The 18,048-nt window shown below is 43.1% G+C and overlaps 1 protein-coding gene across 1 annotated transcript in view; it reads right to left on the bottom strand.

Annotated features, from left to right (window-relative positions):
• The window catches only part of mtmr7b (myotubularin related protein 7b), a 103,868-nt gene that overhangs the window by 62,410 nt on the left and 23,410 nt on the right, over window positions 1-18,048 (bottom strand). The window contains exons 2-3 of the mRNA XM_055635443.1: window positions 4,411-4,533; window positions 52-214 (exon numbers count right to left, since the gene is read on the bottom strand). Of these exons, the coding sequence (XP_055491418.1) occupies window positions 52-214; window positions 4,411-4,533 (286 nt within the window). The remainder of the gene's footprint in view (window positions 1-51; window positions 215-4,410; window positions 4,534-18,048) is intronic.

The raw sequence follows: 18,048 nt of genomic DNA, 5'->3' as shown, positions 1-18,048 counted from the left end.
TTCCATATCACAGGTTCTACTCAAAGTATCCTAATCAAGTAGGAAAATTACCTGGACGCGATAAACGAATTAACGAAATGTAAATATCATGGCAGTCTCTTTCTTGCGAAATGATAAACTGGATAACCTGGAAATTCTTGCAGCGAATAAGTAGCGAACACCCTGTTGCAGTTGTTGCTTGCTTTTCCACGGCACAGATCTGACTATGAAGTACCTGGTGCAGAAATATAAGAAATATAAGAAATTACACATCTGTGCCATATTTCTTCCTCCTTTTGAAAAACAGAAAATAACCAGAGCCGAGTCCAAAAATATAATCAAAACATTTTCATGTATTTTTACTACTGTTCCTTTTAACTCGCTGTTATCTGAAAACTTGAATATTTCTTAGTTCCACCATTAAAATCTTGCACATGTGGTGAAGCTCTGAAGACCCATAAAAGGATCCACAACAGAAAAAACAAAACCTACAACTCTAATTTGAGTCTATCTCTAAACAAATTATCATCCCATATTACGAGGTTAACTCCAATTTAAATGATTTTAATTTTGTTAATCTTTGCTAATCTTTTAAGGAGAACCTCATCAGTCCACAAACCTGGAGAGAATGTGCTTGGAAGCTCCCACATCCACCACACTAATAACCTACTTACAAAAAGGGAGCAGATATCCTGACATTATGAACCTCCAAGTTAATACTTAATTACGGGAGATGGATAGATATTAGATATTTAATAATCAAGGGATTTAACATCATGCAGGGAAATCTTATGAGATGGATGCCATGATTTTATTGTAAGAGGTTCAAAGGGTCAATGGTCCACCTTTCATTCAATCTCCTACGTTCCTATACTGAGAATCTTTGATTTGTTATTTTTGTTCAAGTGTTCAGTTACTCCCTTTATAAAGCCAGAGTAGTTATCTAGCACAGCTATTGCTAGACCCATAATAGCTGGCTGGTTGAGAGACTCTCGCCCTCTCCACCAAACTACTGATTCTAGGTCCTTTCTTAAACAGTGAAATAACATTTGCCATTTTCCAAATTAAAAGGTTTACATCTCTACAGTAAAGAATGGAAATTTATGACTAAAGAAGTGTAATTCCCTCACCTATATTAAAAAGTATATTACGGTATTGAATAGTTTCTGATAGTGATGAGCTCGTATCAGGGATGGGCCTGTTTATTCAGATGACAGCAGTAAAAATCTGGTCTGGCAAGTTCTGCTGTAACATTAGGGTTACAACATGTTTGTAATATGATGAACAACACAAAAGAAATGGAACATTCACTTTTCAGAATTTCAGTTTGACTAAACCCAGATTTGCTTGTTCTCGTGCGATTCTTGGTGGACATCCCACGAATGGAATGCTTCACAAAGGAAGTTTGATTTTTTTCAGCTCGTTAATCAATTTGATCAAAACACCAATTTTACAATATTACACCCAACTTTGATGAAAAGCAGATGTAATTGGATATGCAGGGAATGGATATGACTCACATGCAGTCAGAGGAGATTAGTTTAACTTGGCATCATGCTGGGCACAGACATTGTGGGCTGAAGGAACTGTTCCTGTGCTATACTGTTCTATGTTCTACGTTCTAAATACTCATCAGGATCTTAATGTCTACAATGTCTGCCTCTTCTTCCAAGGCTTCACAATATGCTTAGTCAAGCTGGAAGAATGCCTTAAAAGACAGGGGGGGATATCTGGACATAGGGAGAGAATTCCAGAGCATAGGACCTTGAATGGTACAGACAAGTCACCAAAGATGAGAAGTAAAGTTGAGCAATGCAATTATCTCAAGGAATTAAAAGGGATGAAAGAGATTACAAAGATATGAGATAAACAATGGAAAGATTTAAAAACAAATGTAAGAGATTTTTTAATCCATTGATTAACCAGGAATCAATGAACAGTAAGCTTTGGCACGAGGGGTGAATAGAACTTGCTGCTAGTTGGAATTTGGATTATGTTGTTTACAAGAGTAAAATATGGTGAGAATGGCCAGGTTAGACAATATTGTGATGGTATAAAAAGTAGCCCTAATGACGACACAGAGTTCGGGATGAAAGCTCGGTTTTGGATCAAATACAATATCAAGGCTGTAAAAAGGGTTGGTTCACTTTCAAAGAGTGGGAGTGAACGGGTTCTTCTCAGAATGGCAGGCAGTGGCGAGTGGAGTGCCGCAAGGCTCTGTGTTGGGGCCGTAACTGTTTACCGTATATATTAAATGATTTGGAAGAGGGAATTAGAAGCAACACTAGCAAGTCTGCGGATGACACAAAGCTGGGTGGCAGTGTGAACTGTGAAGAGGATGTTAGGAGGTTGCAGGGTGACCTGGACAGGTTGAATGAGTGGGCAGATGCGTGGCAGATGCAGTATAATATAGATAAATGTGAGGTTATCCACTTTGGCGGCAAAAACAAGGGGGCAGATTATTATCTCAATGGGGTTAGGTTAGGTAAGGGGGAGGTGCAGCGAGACTTGGGTGTCCTTATACACCAGTCACTGAAAATTGGCATGCAGGTACAGCAGGCATTCAAGAAGCTAATGGAATGTTGGCCTTCATAACAAGAACATTTCAGTATAGGAGTAAAGAGGTTCTTCTGCAGCTGTATAGGGCTCTGGTAAGACCACATCTGAAGTATCGTGTACAGTTTTGGTCTCCTAATTTGAGGAAGGACATCTTTGTGATTGAGGTGGTGCAGCGTAGGTTCATGAGATTGATCCCTGGGATGGCGGGACTGTCATATGAGGGTCACAGTTTAAGGATAAGGGGGAAATCTTTTAGGACCGAGATGAGAAAAACATTTTTCACACAGAGAGTGGTGAATCTCTGGAATTCTCTGCCACAGAAGGTAGTTGAGGCCAGTTCATTGGCTATAGTTAAGAGAGAGTTAGATGTGGCCCTTGTGGCTAAAGCGATCAGGGGGTATGGAGAGAAGGCAGGTACAGGATACTGAGTTGGATGATCAGCCATGATCATATTGAATGGCGGTGCAGGCTCGAAGGGCCGAATGGCTTACTCCTGCACCTATTTTCTATGTTTCTATGAAAGATTGAAAAGACTAGGCTTGTATTCACTGGAGTTTAGAAGGATGAGGGGGCATCTTATGGAAACATATAAAATTATAAAAGGACTGGACAAGCTAGATGCAGGAAAAATGTTCCCAATGTTAGGCGAGTCCAGAACCGGGGGCCACAGTCTTAGAATAAAGGGGAGGCCATTTAAGACTGATGTGAGAAAAAACTTTTTCACCCAGAGAGTTGTGAATTTGTGGAATTCCCTGCCACAGAGGGCAGTGGAGGCCAAATCACTGGATGGATTTAAGAGAGAGTTAGATAGAGCTTTGTGGACTGGTGAAATCAAGGGATATGGGGAAAAGGCAAACACAAGTTATTGATTGGGGACAATCAGCCATGATCACAATGAATGGCGGTGCTGGCTCGAAGGGCCGAATGGCCTCCTCCTGCACCTATTTCTATGTTTCTATGCCCCAGCATTCCCTTTCCATTCCTCCCCCACCCAAATCGCACTAGCTTCTCATTTTCACCCTACCATCAGCTTACAATGGCCTGTTTTCTTTATCATTGTTACTTTTTTAATAATAATAATAATAATAAATTTTATTTGTGGGCGCCTTTCAAAAGTTTCAAGGACACCTTACAGAGATTAACAAGAATAATAAAACATATAATCGGAATAAAATAAATAATAAAGACATCACCAAAACACAAATTAAAAACAGAATTCGATCCAAAGACAAAAAATCAAAAACACAATGTGAAGAGAGGATGAGGGGTGATCTTATAGAGCTGTATAAAATCATGAGAGGAATAGATTGGGTGAATGCACAGCATTGTGCCCATAGTAGAATCGAAAACCAGCGGACATAGGTTGAAGGAAAGGGGGAGAAAGATTCAATATAAACGCAGGGGTAACTTTTTTTTTAAGCAAAGGTTGCAAAGGTGTATGAAACAAGCTGCCGGAGGAGGTAGTTGAGGCAGATACTATCATGACATTTAAGAGACACTTGAACAGGTACACGGACAGGACGGGTTTAGAGAGTTATGGGCCAAGCATGGGCAGGTGGAACTAGTGTGAATGCGACAAGTTGGTTGGAGTGGGCAAGTTGGGGTGGGGGGCTCGTTTCCACGCCGTATGACTCTATGACCTTCCTGTGATTTTGACTGTTTTTACCAAGAGACAGAATGTGAATGAGCGAGCGAAGGATAGATGCTTGAAAGACACTGAAGACAATGGCTAAAAGATGGGAAGAAACGTAGATAGATGAAAATGGATTCAAGTGAACATAGTGTTATCCAGCTGGCGATAAGTAGCCAAATGAGCATAATACAGAACACTTTAAATAGTCACTAAATATCTGAATGCCAAATAAAACCTACCCAGGTTTCCTTCTGAGACTCAGACATATGTTCCACAAAAATTAAGTGTGTTGCTGTCAGATATAGTGAACCAACTGCTGCCTTCTTCAATAAGACTCCATCCAACAAACGGACATTTTCAACCTAAAAACATAAATAGTTCATTGCAAAAAATCTCAACTCAATTCAATAGATGTAAAGTCATAACTGAATAATGAAATGACATAGCAATTAAGCCGTGACTTTTAACTGTCTCAGAAGAGCTGTAAATGAAAGCAAATATTTATGGTACATTCGAATCCCACTTTGTTCTTCAGTCAAATAATATCAGCTAACCATCTGTCATCCTTATCTGCAGAACTGAGAATTGTACTTGCAATTAAGTTATTCATAATAGTAATTAAAGCAGTTAGGTTCTTTGTCTACTTTAGGGGACAAAGTTTTTACATTCACAGATGGTATTTTATCACCTACTCACTCAGGAATGTATACAATCTGTGTGTATTGTAAGTTTTATAAAAAGTAATTCAAAATCTTAGAAACGTGCAAAATAATGTAGCTGAAGACAATCTCAAAACTAAGCAATTTAACACCCCAAAATGAGTAGAACATTCACTTATTTTAAAGACACCATGTGTAAATGTAATTATAAGGTGGAATTATTCTGCCTGTTCCACTGTGCACAAGAAACTTCAGATGCTTTCACCTGGAACATAAAACAAATTGCTAGAAGAATTCAGCATCCCTGTTGGCAAAAGGAAAGCAGCATCTTTGGAGCCAAAGGGACTATCTCTTTGCCTTCACATATACTACCTGACCTCCTGAATTTCACTGGTGACTTGTTATTTTATCTTTACTTCACATGTTTATGGTACCATTTGAATCTACTGATGTATTCGTAACCCTACAAACAATGTCAGGCAACTTTTGTTTGACACTTTTTTCTGAAATTCACAGTTTAGCTGATAATATCTCACAGCAACAATTTAAAAAAGCATCAACATAGAACAAATTACAATTGACCAGAAAATGATTATCCTTTATTTAGTATCTGATGTTTGTGCTCACTCAGTTTTTTAAAGTTCTGCCGGGTCAGAAATTCTTTTGATTTCAAACCATCATCGAGGACACAATGAAACCTTTAAAAGCATTCTTAACTATCCAGCAATAAATCTCACTTCCAAAAGTGGCAAACATATTTTTTCAAGGAGAGGATAAAAGATAATAATAGGCAAACTTAGGCCCAAAAGACTGTTATTGTTATTATTGCATTATAATTGTTTGTTTTAGTTTTTGTGTGCATATATATGTGTGTGTGTGTGTGTGTGTGTGTGTGTGTGTGTGTGTGTGTGTGTGTGTGTGTGTGTGTGTGTGTGTGTGTGTGTGTGTGTGTGTGTGTGTGTGTGTGTGTGTGTGTGCGTGTGCATGTGTGTATATATACACACACTGAACAAACCTTTTTACTTGTTTTCTATATTCTTTACATGTACCACGTCTATATATTCTGTTGTGCTGCTGCAAGTAGAATTTCATTGTTCTATCTGGAACATATGACAATAAAACACTCTTGACTCTCGAACTCACAATTAAACTTCTGGCAAAAGCTCATCCACAAATTTTGCTTGGACGTTGAGGGAAAACAGAAAGTAAAAGCGAGCAGGATCCAGGCTTTCCTGAATTACTGCAATATTTGTGGTGACTGTTCTCCCAGGATAAGCAATGTAGAATTAGCAACATTTATTTATTTTTTTAATTGGAGCAACGCGAGTTTTGAAAATACCTCAGTTCCACAGATCCAACGATAAAAAGGTTATATTCAAATTCATCTATCATGAGATCAGAGACGAGGAATGTGTCATTTGTGACTCAATAGGAGATTGTCTCTCTACCAGCAGATCAAGAGAGTGGATTAAATCCAAGAAGCTAGGTAAAGATATAATAGAGCAGAACCACACAATTCTATGTAACTTCTGTTAAAACTGAACAAACACCCAAATCTATAAGCACGCCATCAGCACACAATATTTGAATTAAATTTTGCCTTTTACATTACATAAGCAAACACGTTTTCCATGTTAAATATAATAACTAAAGGCATTGTAATTTTTTTTTAAAAAGGAGCTTTGTGACTTTCCGTAAGGGACAAATAAATATGCTTAAAGGCTAAGTAACAACCCAAGGGTTAACACTGCACTTGTTTGTACTGACCATTATGAAATATAATAGCAGCAGTGAAAATAATATATCACATTTTCTAAGCATGAATAGAAGCAGTTTATGTCTAGTTCTTTTTTTTAATTGTGAGCAAAACACAGGATAAAGCTCTTCTTATACTATTCCAAGAATTGTCAGCCAACAACCCTGTCTTGCAGGGTAACTGTTTTGTTTCCCACACCAACCACTGTTGTGCTGCCTCAGGATTATACTTCCAACTCCGTGCTATGAATTCATGTCTAGGTAACTAGGTCAAACTGTATTCTTATTTCACTTTGGTCCTTCACAGTAACAAGCATAGACTTGACTCAAACTCCTGCGGTCAGGATGCGATTGCCAATTTTGTGCCACGTTTTCCCTTTTAAATAATTATTAATCAATGAAAGGGTTTTGTGATGCTATAAACAAGCGGAATTGGGCAGAAAGTTGGAGAACACATTTTAGTAAGAAAGGAGAACCCATTTAAACAGTAAACGGTGAGGATTAAAAAATAATGAGAAACAATAGGAAAAAGTCATAATTTAGCAGATTCTCTACCAGCTTCTCTGTAGTGCAATAATAATAATAATAATAATAATACATTTTATTTATAGTGTGCCTTTCAGGACTCTCATGGACACCTTACAATTAATACAAACACGACACCTTACAATTAAACAAGCATGAAACAAAAACAACATATACAGCAACAATACACAATTCGGAGAGAGCAGCGGCAGCCAATCGTGCCAGCGTTCACTCTCACCTCCAGCAGCCATGTTTTCCCATAGGGTGAACAGTGCAAAATACAAACTTCCTGATTTCTGACTGCCTTCTCATCCAGTCCTAGGCTTTTGATTCTTATTATTTATGGTAGCGTGTCAAGCCATAGCCAGGGCACCTCCCATGGAATTTACATTGTAAATAATTGGAATGTCAACAGTTTCCCACAACCTGGAATTGATGTTATAGATTATAGAACGTGTTTCTAGCTTCAGGTTCCTGGGAGTCAACATCTCCGATGACCTCTCTTGGACCCACAATACCTCTACTCTGATCAAGAAGGCTCATCAGCGTCTCTTCTTCCTGAGGAGACTGAAGAAGGTCCATCTGTCTCCTCAGATCCTGGTGAACTTCTACCGCTGCACCATCGAGAGCATCCTTACCAACTGCATCACAGTATGGTATGGCAACTGCTCTGTCTCCGACCGGAAGGCATTGCAGAGGGTGGTGAAAATTGCCCAACGCATCACCGGTTCCACGCTCCCCTCCATTGAGTCTGTCCAAAGCAAGCGCTGTCTGCGGAGGGCGCTCAGCATCGCCAAGGACTGCTCTCACCCCAACCATGGACTGTTTACCCTCCTACCATCCGGGAGGCGCTACAGGTCTCTCCGTTGCCGAACCAGCAGGTCGAGGAACAGCTTCTTTCCGGCCGCTGTCACTCTACTAAACAACGTACCTCGGTGACTGCCAATCACCCCCCCCCCCCCCCCCCCCCCCCCCCGGACACTTATTATTTATTTATTTTTATTCAAAATCGTTTGCTATGTCGCTCTTCAAGGGAGATGCTAAATGCATTTCGTTGTCTCTGTACTGTACACTGACAATGACAATTAAAATTGAATCTGAATCTGAGAACAGTAAAGTGATAATAAAAATCAACTACAGATGCTGGTGTATACAAAGATAGACACAAAATGCTGGAGTAACATCAGGGGATCAAGGCAGCATCTTTGGAGAAAATGGAAAGGTGGCTTTTTGAGTCAAGACCCTTCTGAAGTCTGTGCTACAGTATTCCTTTTTAAAATAAAGACAAACTGTCCAATATAAATATGAAATAAGTGGCTGGTGCAACATGATTTTAATATTCCTGACTGTAAAAAATATAGTAATATAGCAGGGGCGTCACAGTGGCATAGGTAGATATGGTGCCTTATAGCGCCAGAGACTCGGGTTTGATTCATACTGCAAGTGCTGTTTGTACAGAGTTTGCACATTCTCTCTGTGATCACGTGGGTTTTCTCTGGGTGCTCCGGTTTCCTCCCACACATAGAAACATAGAAACATAAAAAATAGGTGCAGGAGTAGGCCATTTGGCCCTTCGAGCCTGCACCGCCATTCAATATGATCATGGCTGATCATCCAACTCAGTATCCTGTACCTGCCTTCTCTCCATACCCCCTGATCCCTTTAGCCACCAGGGCCACATCTAACTCCCCCTTAAATATAGCCAATGAACTGGCCTCAACTACCTTCTGTGGCAGAGAATTCCAGTGATTCACCACTCTCTGTGTGAAAAATGTTTTCCTCATCTCGGTCCTAAAAGATCTCCCCCTTATCCTTAAACTGTGACCCCTTGGTCTGGACTTTCCCAACATCGGGAACAATCTTCCTGCATCTAGCCTGTCCGACCCCTTAAGAATTTTGAAAGTTTCTATAAGATCCCCCCTCAATCTTCTAAATTCTAGTGAGTACAAACCGAGTCTATCCAGTCTTTCTTCATATGAAAGTCCTGACATCCCAGGAATCTGGTGAATTTTCTCTCTCTCTCTACGGCAAGAATGTCTTTCCTCAGATTAGGAGACCAATACTGTACACAATACTCCAGGTGTGGTCTCACCAAGACCCTGTACAACTGCAGTAGAACCTCCCTGCTCCTATACTCAAATCCTTTTGCTATGAATGCTAACATACCATTCGCCTTCTTCGCTTCCTGCTGCACCTGCATGCCTACTTTCAATGACTGGTGTACCATGACACCCAGGTCTCATTGCATCTCCCCTTTTCCTAATCAGCCACCATTCAGATAATAGTCTACTTCCTGTTTTTGCCACCAAAGTGGATAACCTCACATTTATCCACATTATACTGCATCTGCCATGCATTTGCCCCCTCACCCAGCCTATCCAAGTCACCTTGCAGCCTCCTAGTATCCTCCTCACACCTAACACTGCCCCCCAGCTTCGTGTCATCCGCAAACTTGGAGATGTTGCATTCAATTCCTTTGTCCAAATCATTAATATATATCGTAAATAGCTGGGGCCCCAGCACTGAGCCTTGCGGTACCCCACTAGTCACTGCCTGCCATTGTGAAAAGGACCCGTTTACTCCTACTCTTTGCTTCCTGTCTGCCAGCCAGTTCTCTATCCACATCAATACTGAACCCCCAATACCGTGTGCTTTAAGTAAAGTGGGCAGCGCAACTCACGTTGCAGCGGCCTCTGCAGTCCGTCTGTCTTTTTCTATTTTTTTGTCTCGTTTTAAAAATAGTTTTTTTTTTTTTTTAAACTGGGTATGTGTGTGGGGGGCGGGGGGTGGGGAAGCTTTAAAAATCTTTCCCCTGCACGGAGAACCCGACCTTTTCTCTGTCGTGTCTCCGTTGTCGTTGGGGCCAAGCACCGTGGAGCGGCCTCCAACTGGAACGACCTGGGGCTGCAGTCGCGGAGCTGTAGACTTACCCACCATCGTGGAGCTGGCCGAGTTCGGAGCGGGTGGTGGCGCGCTGCTGCTGTCCGACCCAGGAGATTCGGAGGCTGCAGCCGCCGGCCCGGTGGACGGTGACACCGGGAGCCCGCGGGTCCCTGGTGGGAGACCGCTTTTCGGGGCTTCCACAACAGCGACTTCTCCCGCCCGAGTGGCGGAGTTGAGGATGACCTGGAGCAGGGCCTTACATCGCCCGGCGTGGCTTTAAATGGCCGCGGGACTTGTTAGCGCACGCCGGGGGCTCCAACACCAAGACCCGGAGCGCGGCCTTGCATCACCCGCCGCGGCTTTATAATTGCCGTGGGACTTATTTACCATCGCCCGCCGGGGGCTTCGGGAGGAGAACGAGGAGTGCAGGGGAGAGATAAGACTTTGCCTTCCATCATAGCGAGGAGGAGATTCATTGTGATGGATGTTTGTGTAAATTGTGTTGTGTCTTGGTTCTTCTACTTGTTTGTATGACTGCAGAAACCACATTTCGTTTGAACCTCTGGGTTCAAATGACAACAAATAAATTGTATTGTATTGTATTGTATTGTATTGTATTGTATACTAATGTCTTATGTGGGACCGTGACCTCCAAAGACATGCAGGTTTGTAGGTTAATTGGCTTCTGTAAGTTATCCCTAGTGTGTAGGATAGTAGCAGTTCACGGGTGATCGCTGGTCGGTGCAGAATCGGTGGGCTGAAGGGCCGTTTCCACACTGTATCTCTGAACTAAACTAATCATGAAAACTACAGTGCCCTCCATAATGTTTAGGACAAAAACCCATCATTTATTTATTTGCCCCTGTACTCCACAATTTGAGATTTGTAACAGAAAAAAAATCACATGAGGTTAAATCTGCACATTGTCAGATTTTATTAAAGGGTATTTTTATACATTTTGGTTTCACCATGTAGAAATTACAGCTGTGTTTATACATAGTCCCCCCATTTCAGGGCACCATAATGTTTGGGACATGGCTTCACAGGTGTTTTTAATTGCTCAGGTGTGTTTAAATTGCCTCCTTAATACAGGTATAAGAGAGCTCTCAGCACTGAGTCTTTCCTCCAGTCTCTCCATCAACTTTGGAAACTTTTATTGCTGTTTATCAACATGAGGACCAAAGTTGTGCCAATGAAAGTCAAAGAAGCCATTATGAGACTGAGAAACATGAATACAACTGTTAGAGACATCAGCCAAACATTAGGCTTACTAAAACCAACTGTTTGGAACAACATTAAGAAGAAAGAGAGTACTGGTGAGCTTACTAATCGCAAAGAGACTGGCAGGCCAAGGTAGACCTCCACAGCTGATGACAGAAGAATTCTCTCTATAATAAAGAAAAATCCCCAAACACCTGTCCGACAGATCAGAAACACTCTTCAGGTGTGGATTTGTCAATGACCACTGTCCGCAGAAGACTTCACAAACAGAAATAAAGAGGCACTGGTTAGCCGCAAAAATAGGATGGCCGGGTTACAGTTTGCCGAGAAGTACTTAAAAGAGTAACCACAGTTCTGGAAAAAGGTCTTGTGGACAGATGAGACGAAGATTAACTTATATCAGAGTGATGGCAAGAGCAAATATGGAGGGGAAAAGGAACTGCCCAAGATCCAAAGCATACCACCTCATCTGTGAAACACAGTGGTGGGGGTGTTATGGCCTGGGCAATATTATGGCTGCTGAAGGTACTGGCTCACTTATCTTTATTGATGATGCAACTGCTGATGGTAGTAGCATAATGAATTCTGAAGTGTATAGACACATTTTATCTGCTCAAGTTCAAACAAATGCCTAAAAACGCATTGGCTGGCGGTTCATTCTACAGCAAGACAATGTCCCAAACATACTGTTAAAGCAACAAAAGAGATTTTCAAAGCTAAATTCTTGAGTGGCCAAGTCAATCACCCAATCTGAACCCAATTGAGCATGCCTTTTATATGCTGAAGAGAAAACTTAAGGGGATTAGCCCCCAAAACAAGCATAAGCTAAAGATGGCTGCAATAGATGGCAGAGCATCAACACAGAAGACACCCAGCAACTGGTGATGTCCATGAATCGCAAACTTCAAGCAGTCATTGCATGCAAAGGATATGCAACAAAATACTAAACATGACTACTTTCATTTACTTGACATTGCTGTGTCCCAAACTTTATGGTGCCCTGTAATGGTGGGACTATGTATAAACACTGTTGTAATTTCTACATGGTGAAACCAAAATGTATAAAAATGGCCTTTATTAAAATCTGACAATGTGCACTTTAACCACGTGATTTTTTATATTACAAAAATCTAAAATTGTGGAGTACAGAGGCAAATAAATAAATGATGGGTCTTATTAAACATTATGGAAGGCACTGTATATGCAATGGAGAAATTCACTTGTTTTATTCCCAGCAATCTAACAAAGGTCAGAGATGAAAAGCATAATGCAATGATACAACACTCCGTCTTTAATTAGAAAAGTATATACACTGATTTATGTTCAGCCTTTGATGGCCAGAGGTGATCACAAATGATCTAGACAATGAAATGCAGGCATTCTTGCATCTCAGCAAATAAGTTGTTTTTCTGGTGATTCTGATCAAGGGATAAATATTGGCCAAGACAGCAGAATAAACACACTGCTCTTCAAATAGTGCCCAGAGATCTTTTGTCCTGCTGATAGTTAAAATGTGCCTGCCCGTCTCGTCAGTAAGATATTGCACTCGCATTCCATTCAAGAACTTCAGTCCAAAATATTTCCAACTCCAAAAGTCGAATGCTACAACTAAAGCAGAGTTACTATCTGACATTAAATTGCAAAAAAAATATTTGTGAAACAATGCAAGGATATCTGATCAAAAATAGTTTGAGAGTTGGCTGCAGCATGAATTTATCACTGAGTAACTTTCCAAGGACTATTTCCAATGATATGCACAAAGGATTATTACTTACCCTAAAAATAAAAATAAACAAAAAACACAAAAACACATTATACCAGACTCAAGACAACAGGTACAATACGCGTAAGATAACAATGGATTTTTTAGTCCTGCTTCACCGGCTCTTGATCAAGACTTTTAATAATCTCCACTTACTATTTCAAGCAAAACAATATCATGCATCACTTTTTTTTTTTAAAAGCTGTAGTGTACATTTTTAGCAGAAATTAATAAGGAAATCACCAACAACCATATCGCAATTATGGCGCATAAATGTTAGTGCATTTAGGTTATAGAAACAAGGAACTGCAGATGCTGTTTATAAGAAAATACATAAGTGCTGGAGTAACTCAGGTCAGGATTCTTTGAAGGAACGTCACCTATCCATGTTCTCCCGGGATGCTGCCTGACCCACTGAGTTATGCACCTGTCCCACTTAGGCGATATTTTAGGTGACTGCAGGTGACTAGGCTGTCACCACATGGTCGCCGGGGTGTCGTCTGTATGGTCTCCTCAGTCGCCCAAAGAGTCGTACCTTTTTTCCGGTCGCCGCTGGATTTTGAAACGTTTTGGCGACAGTCGGCGCCCGTGGGCGTGACGCCAACGATCATAGCCTGATGTAGGTGCTGTTGCCAGGATGATGTAGGTTGCTGCCATGATTACGTAGGTTGGCGCCGGTGCCGGTGCCGGTGCTGACTTCAGTTGGCTACTACATACGTCAACCTACGTCAACCAGCGACAGGTACCGGTGACTGAATTGGCCTACCTTGTGGTAGCTTGGTACAGGTGGATGTAGGTTGGCGTAGATGTGGTCGTAGGTGGACATCCTAATGGTCGCCGGTTGTCGGTAGCTTGCTGTAGCTTGACGTTGACTAGCAGGTAGTTTGTTGTAGACGTTGTCCTAGACATTGTCGTAGGGGGGTCCAGTCGCTGTTTTTTCAGCGACCTGCTACGACTATGAGTCTCCGACAGTCACCGAAAAAATTGCCTGTGGGACAGGCCCATTACTCTAGCACAATGGTTCTTAACCTTTTTGACCCCACGACCCCATCAAACATTCTTGGTCAGTACCGTGACCCCAAAACAAACATTGAAAAAAAAGCCCGATTTATTAAAACATGTCTGCCAGTATTCAGTCAATGGGATGACTGAAAATGCTTCCCAGCCATCAGGCGATCAAAACAAGGACGAATGCTCGACAGGCAGCACCTCATGTCAGTGTTGATCACAAGTCTATTGTGTGCCTTCATTATCAGAGTTACCATGGTTGAGAATCCAGCCTCACAGTGATAGGTTGAGGGGGACTGGGCCAATAGGGTCAGAGCCCTCTTCGAAAGAACAGGACAATCCTTCAATTTCAGCCAAAATGTGGCGAGCTCTTGTTCCATGAAGGTACACAAAAATGCTGGAGAAACTCAGCAGGTGCAGCAGCATCTATGGAGTGAAGGAAATAGGCAACGTTTCGGTCCGAAACCCTTCTTCAGACCCTTCGTGTTCAATGAAGTTACTCTGGAGCTGCGCATCTTCATGAATTCGGTAAAATTCAACCTTCGCAGCCACGTCAGTATTGCTGATAGCACCGTCTTCAACGGAAAACGGTTCGACGATCCATTCATCACGAGAGCGGTCGTCCAGTCCGGGAAATTAACATTTGATGGCTTCGCTAATTGCCAGAAAATGGGTTGAGATCTCCTCGTGGAAGTGGCATTCAGCATCTGGGGTAGCATCCATGAGAGGCGTCATCTCAGGGAAGATAGTCGTGTCACCATCCTGGACTCTTCTCTGGTAAAGATGAATCTTCCTCCTGAACGCTGCCACTTTGTCACAAGCCATGTGTAGCATTGGGAGGTTTCCTTGAAGTAACAGGTTCAAGGAATTCATCTTGGTGACAAAGACAGCCAAGTAAGCAACCTTCATCACGATCAGTTCATCCTGCATCTTTTCATGAAGATGATTCTCCTTCTTCGTACACCCTCTCTCCAAGAACAGCGCTATTTCCTCTCGAAGTTGAATCACACAATTGAGAACTTTACCACGCGAAGGCCAGCGCACCTCTGTGTGGAATATCAGAACATCGGCACCCATTTCTTCACACATCACTCTGAAGATTCTTGAGTTTGTTGTGCTCCCTCGGATGTGGTTCACAATTTTCACCACATCTGAAAGCACTTGTGGAAGACCAGGAGGGAGAGGGGGGGGGGGGGTGCTGAAACAGGGCTTTCTGTCTCTCCCTTCGAGGGAATGCAACTTTTTTGTCGTATCCCCCTTCTCTTCCCCCGCCTGAGCTGAGGCCTAATGGTGGAGCTGGCGGCCTCCAACCTGCGACCGACCTCGAGGCTTCGGAGGTAGAGCCAGCCAGGACTTACCACCGCGAAGCTGGCCGTCTCCGAGCTGCGGCGGCGTTCAGGCAGCGGTACGACTCGGTGCTCCGGTGAAGGCGGACGGTGCGGGGCTGAGACACTCCTGTGTGGGCGTCCCGGCTACCGGCTGGAGGGCGCACCCCTGTGGGCGGGTGGTGCGGGGCTGGAAGACGCTCCCATGTGGGCGGCCTGGTGCGGGGCTGAGACGCTCCCGTGTGGGCGGCCCGGCTCTCAGCTGGAAGGCGCTCCCGTGTGGGCGGCCCGGTCTGGTGCTGAGACGCTCCCGTGTGGGATCTGAGACGCTCCCGTGCGGGCGGCCCAGTGCGGGGCGGAGACGGTGCTCTGGTGGCTGAGGTGGCGTTCTGGCGGCGGCGACCTGAATCCGGGGCTCGGCCGCGGGCCAGTGGACGACATCGTCGGGAGCTCGCGGGTCACAGGCTGGTGCCTGTTTTCCGGAGCTCTCGTGGCAACAGCTGCGTCCGCTGGACTGGAGGGCGGCAGCTTCGACCTCCCCCGGGCCGCGGAGCTTGAACCGCGGGACTGACTTACCATCGCCCGGTGGGGTATCACCTCAGCGCAGAGGGAGAAGAGGAGGGAAGAGACAGTAACTCTAAGACTTTTGCCTCCATCACAGTGAGGAGGTGCTTGGTGAACTCACTGTGGTGGATGTTAATTTGTGTTTATTGTGTGTTGTTATTATTACATGTATGGCTGCAGGCAACAACATTTCATTCAGACCGAAAGGTCTGAATGACAAATAAAGGATTCAATTCAATGTATCATGCAGTGGGTAAAGGAGACATGGGGAGTGATATCCTTCATGAAGGCTTTGAGGCCAAATCTGCTTCCAACCATGGAAGGTGCCCCATCTGTACACAGCCCGACATGTCATTCCCAGCCAAGCTCATGTTTGATGAGGGCTATCAGCATTCTGAACACATCTTCTCCCCTAGTGGTAGTGGCCAATGGCTCCGAGAACAGGTACACATCCTTCATGGCTTCTCCGTCGAGGTATCGAATGTAGACTAGCAGATGGGAACACGAGACAACATCTGTTGACTCGTCCAGTTGCGGTGAATACACTGGACTGCTCTTCACAGCGCTCACTACTTGCAGCAGAATATCATTACTTATATCCGAGATTCGACTTTTGACTGTGTCATTCGAAGGGGAAATCTGTCTGAACATGTTTGACTGCTGTTCCCCCAGCACCAACTTCGCTGCTTCAAGAAGGCATGGCTTGATAAGCTCTTCACCGATGGTGTGAGGTTTCTTAGTCTGTGCAATTCGATAAGCAATCCGGTATGAAACCTGCAGTGCTGCTTCATTTTGACGAGCGCTGTGACCCGTCGAATCGATGCGGGAACCCTTGAATGTGGCTTCTTTTTGTTTTTCCACGCCCTTCCCTGCCAGGTCGCTTTGCCGACTCCAAATGGATCTTCAGTTTTCTGGGCTTCATGCACTCGTGGCAAAACCTTGGCACAGATAACACATTGCGGCTTGACCATGGATTTTTGAACAATGCTTGTCAAACCGAACTTGAGAAATGCTTCACTATATGTGCGCTTCTTGGCGGAGGTGGTTCGCAAAGCACACAGTTCGTGTGCGTATACGTACACGCTAACGCGAACAAAATACTGTGTGTGGTATGTACCTTTGTTAGGTTCCTAAAAATGGGCTCAATAATAGATATGTTATTTATAACCCCTTCATGACCCCCAGAAAAACCCCCAAACAACCCCCATGGAGGTCACGACCCCCAGGTTAAGAATCACTGCTCTAGCACATAATGCATTTGGATTATTCCATGCACACGATGCAGGTGATGAAACCTTAATCTATCGATCCCTTTTAAAGTCTCATCTTGTCTGTATATCTGTATATGTTGTATGTTATGTATCTTCTTCAAAACGCTACGTGCTAGCGCTTAAAATTTTACATAGTCTGACTCATATTTTTGCATTCCATGCCATAATCAGGTTCAGAAGATTTTATGCTATATTTCATGTCATTGATATTTCAAGGTTTAAAAAAGCCAACTTATCAAGATTTTTACTGCCAGCTACCAACAAACTTCGATACAAAGTTGAAATACACGAACACTTTATGCTTACACCAACCTTTTATGGCTCGTTTTCACGGGGCGACTTGACGCAAGATGTAGCCAGAGTGGAGTGGTCGTGGTCTAGCACGATATCACACGATATAACGGGGGTAGAGTAAAGAGTTCCCACGGTACTCGGCAATTCTGTCATTTGTGCGAGTGACTTGTCCGTCTCCCGATCTTTCCCGAATGAACATCGTGGACTGTAGTGTAGTTAATCACGTGGCACAAATGATGTTACTTTGTTGTCACACACTCTATTGTTTTTTTCACCCGAGCTCTTTAATGAGCTGAAGAATAATCTGTGTTTTTTCAGACAAATGTTGTTTGGTGTGATGCACCTTCTCTCAATATGTGCAAGAAGTCGTCTTATTATTTTGTCAAATATGAATAAAGACTGTATCTCACATTGACCGTGATTATTGTGTTATTTTATGATCTACTGAGAGGTGAAACTTTCAGTCTGAAGAAACTTTCAGCCCGAAACGCCACCCGTTCCTTCTCTCCAGAGATGCTGCACGTCCCGCTGAGTTGCTCCAAGCAACTGGTGTCTATCTTCAAAGGACTGACCAGGACACTCTCTCTCTCTCTCTCTCTCTCTCTCTCTC

The sequence above is a fragment of the Leucoraja erinacea genome, chromosome 1 (genome assembly GCF_028641065.1).
Source record: "Leucoraja erinacea ecotype New England chromosome 1, Leri_hhj_1, whole genome shotgun sequence".
Classification (NCBI taxonomy): domain Eukaryota; kingdom Metazoa; phylum Chordata; class Chondrichthyes; order Rajiformes; family Rajidae; genus Leucoraja; species Leucoraja erinaceus.
This window is presented reverse-complemented; position numbering and strand designations above follow the sequence as displayed.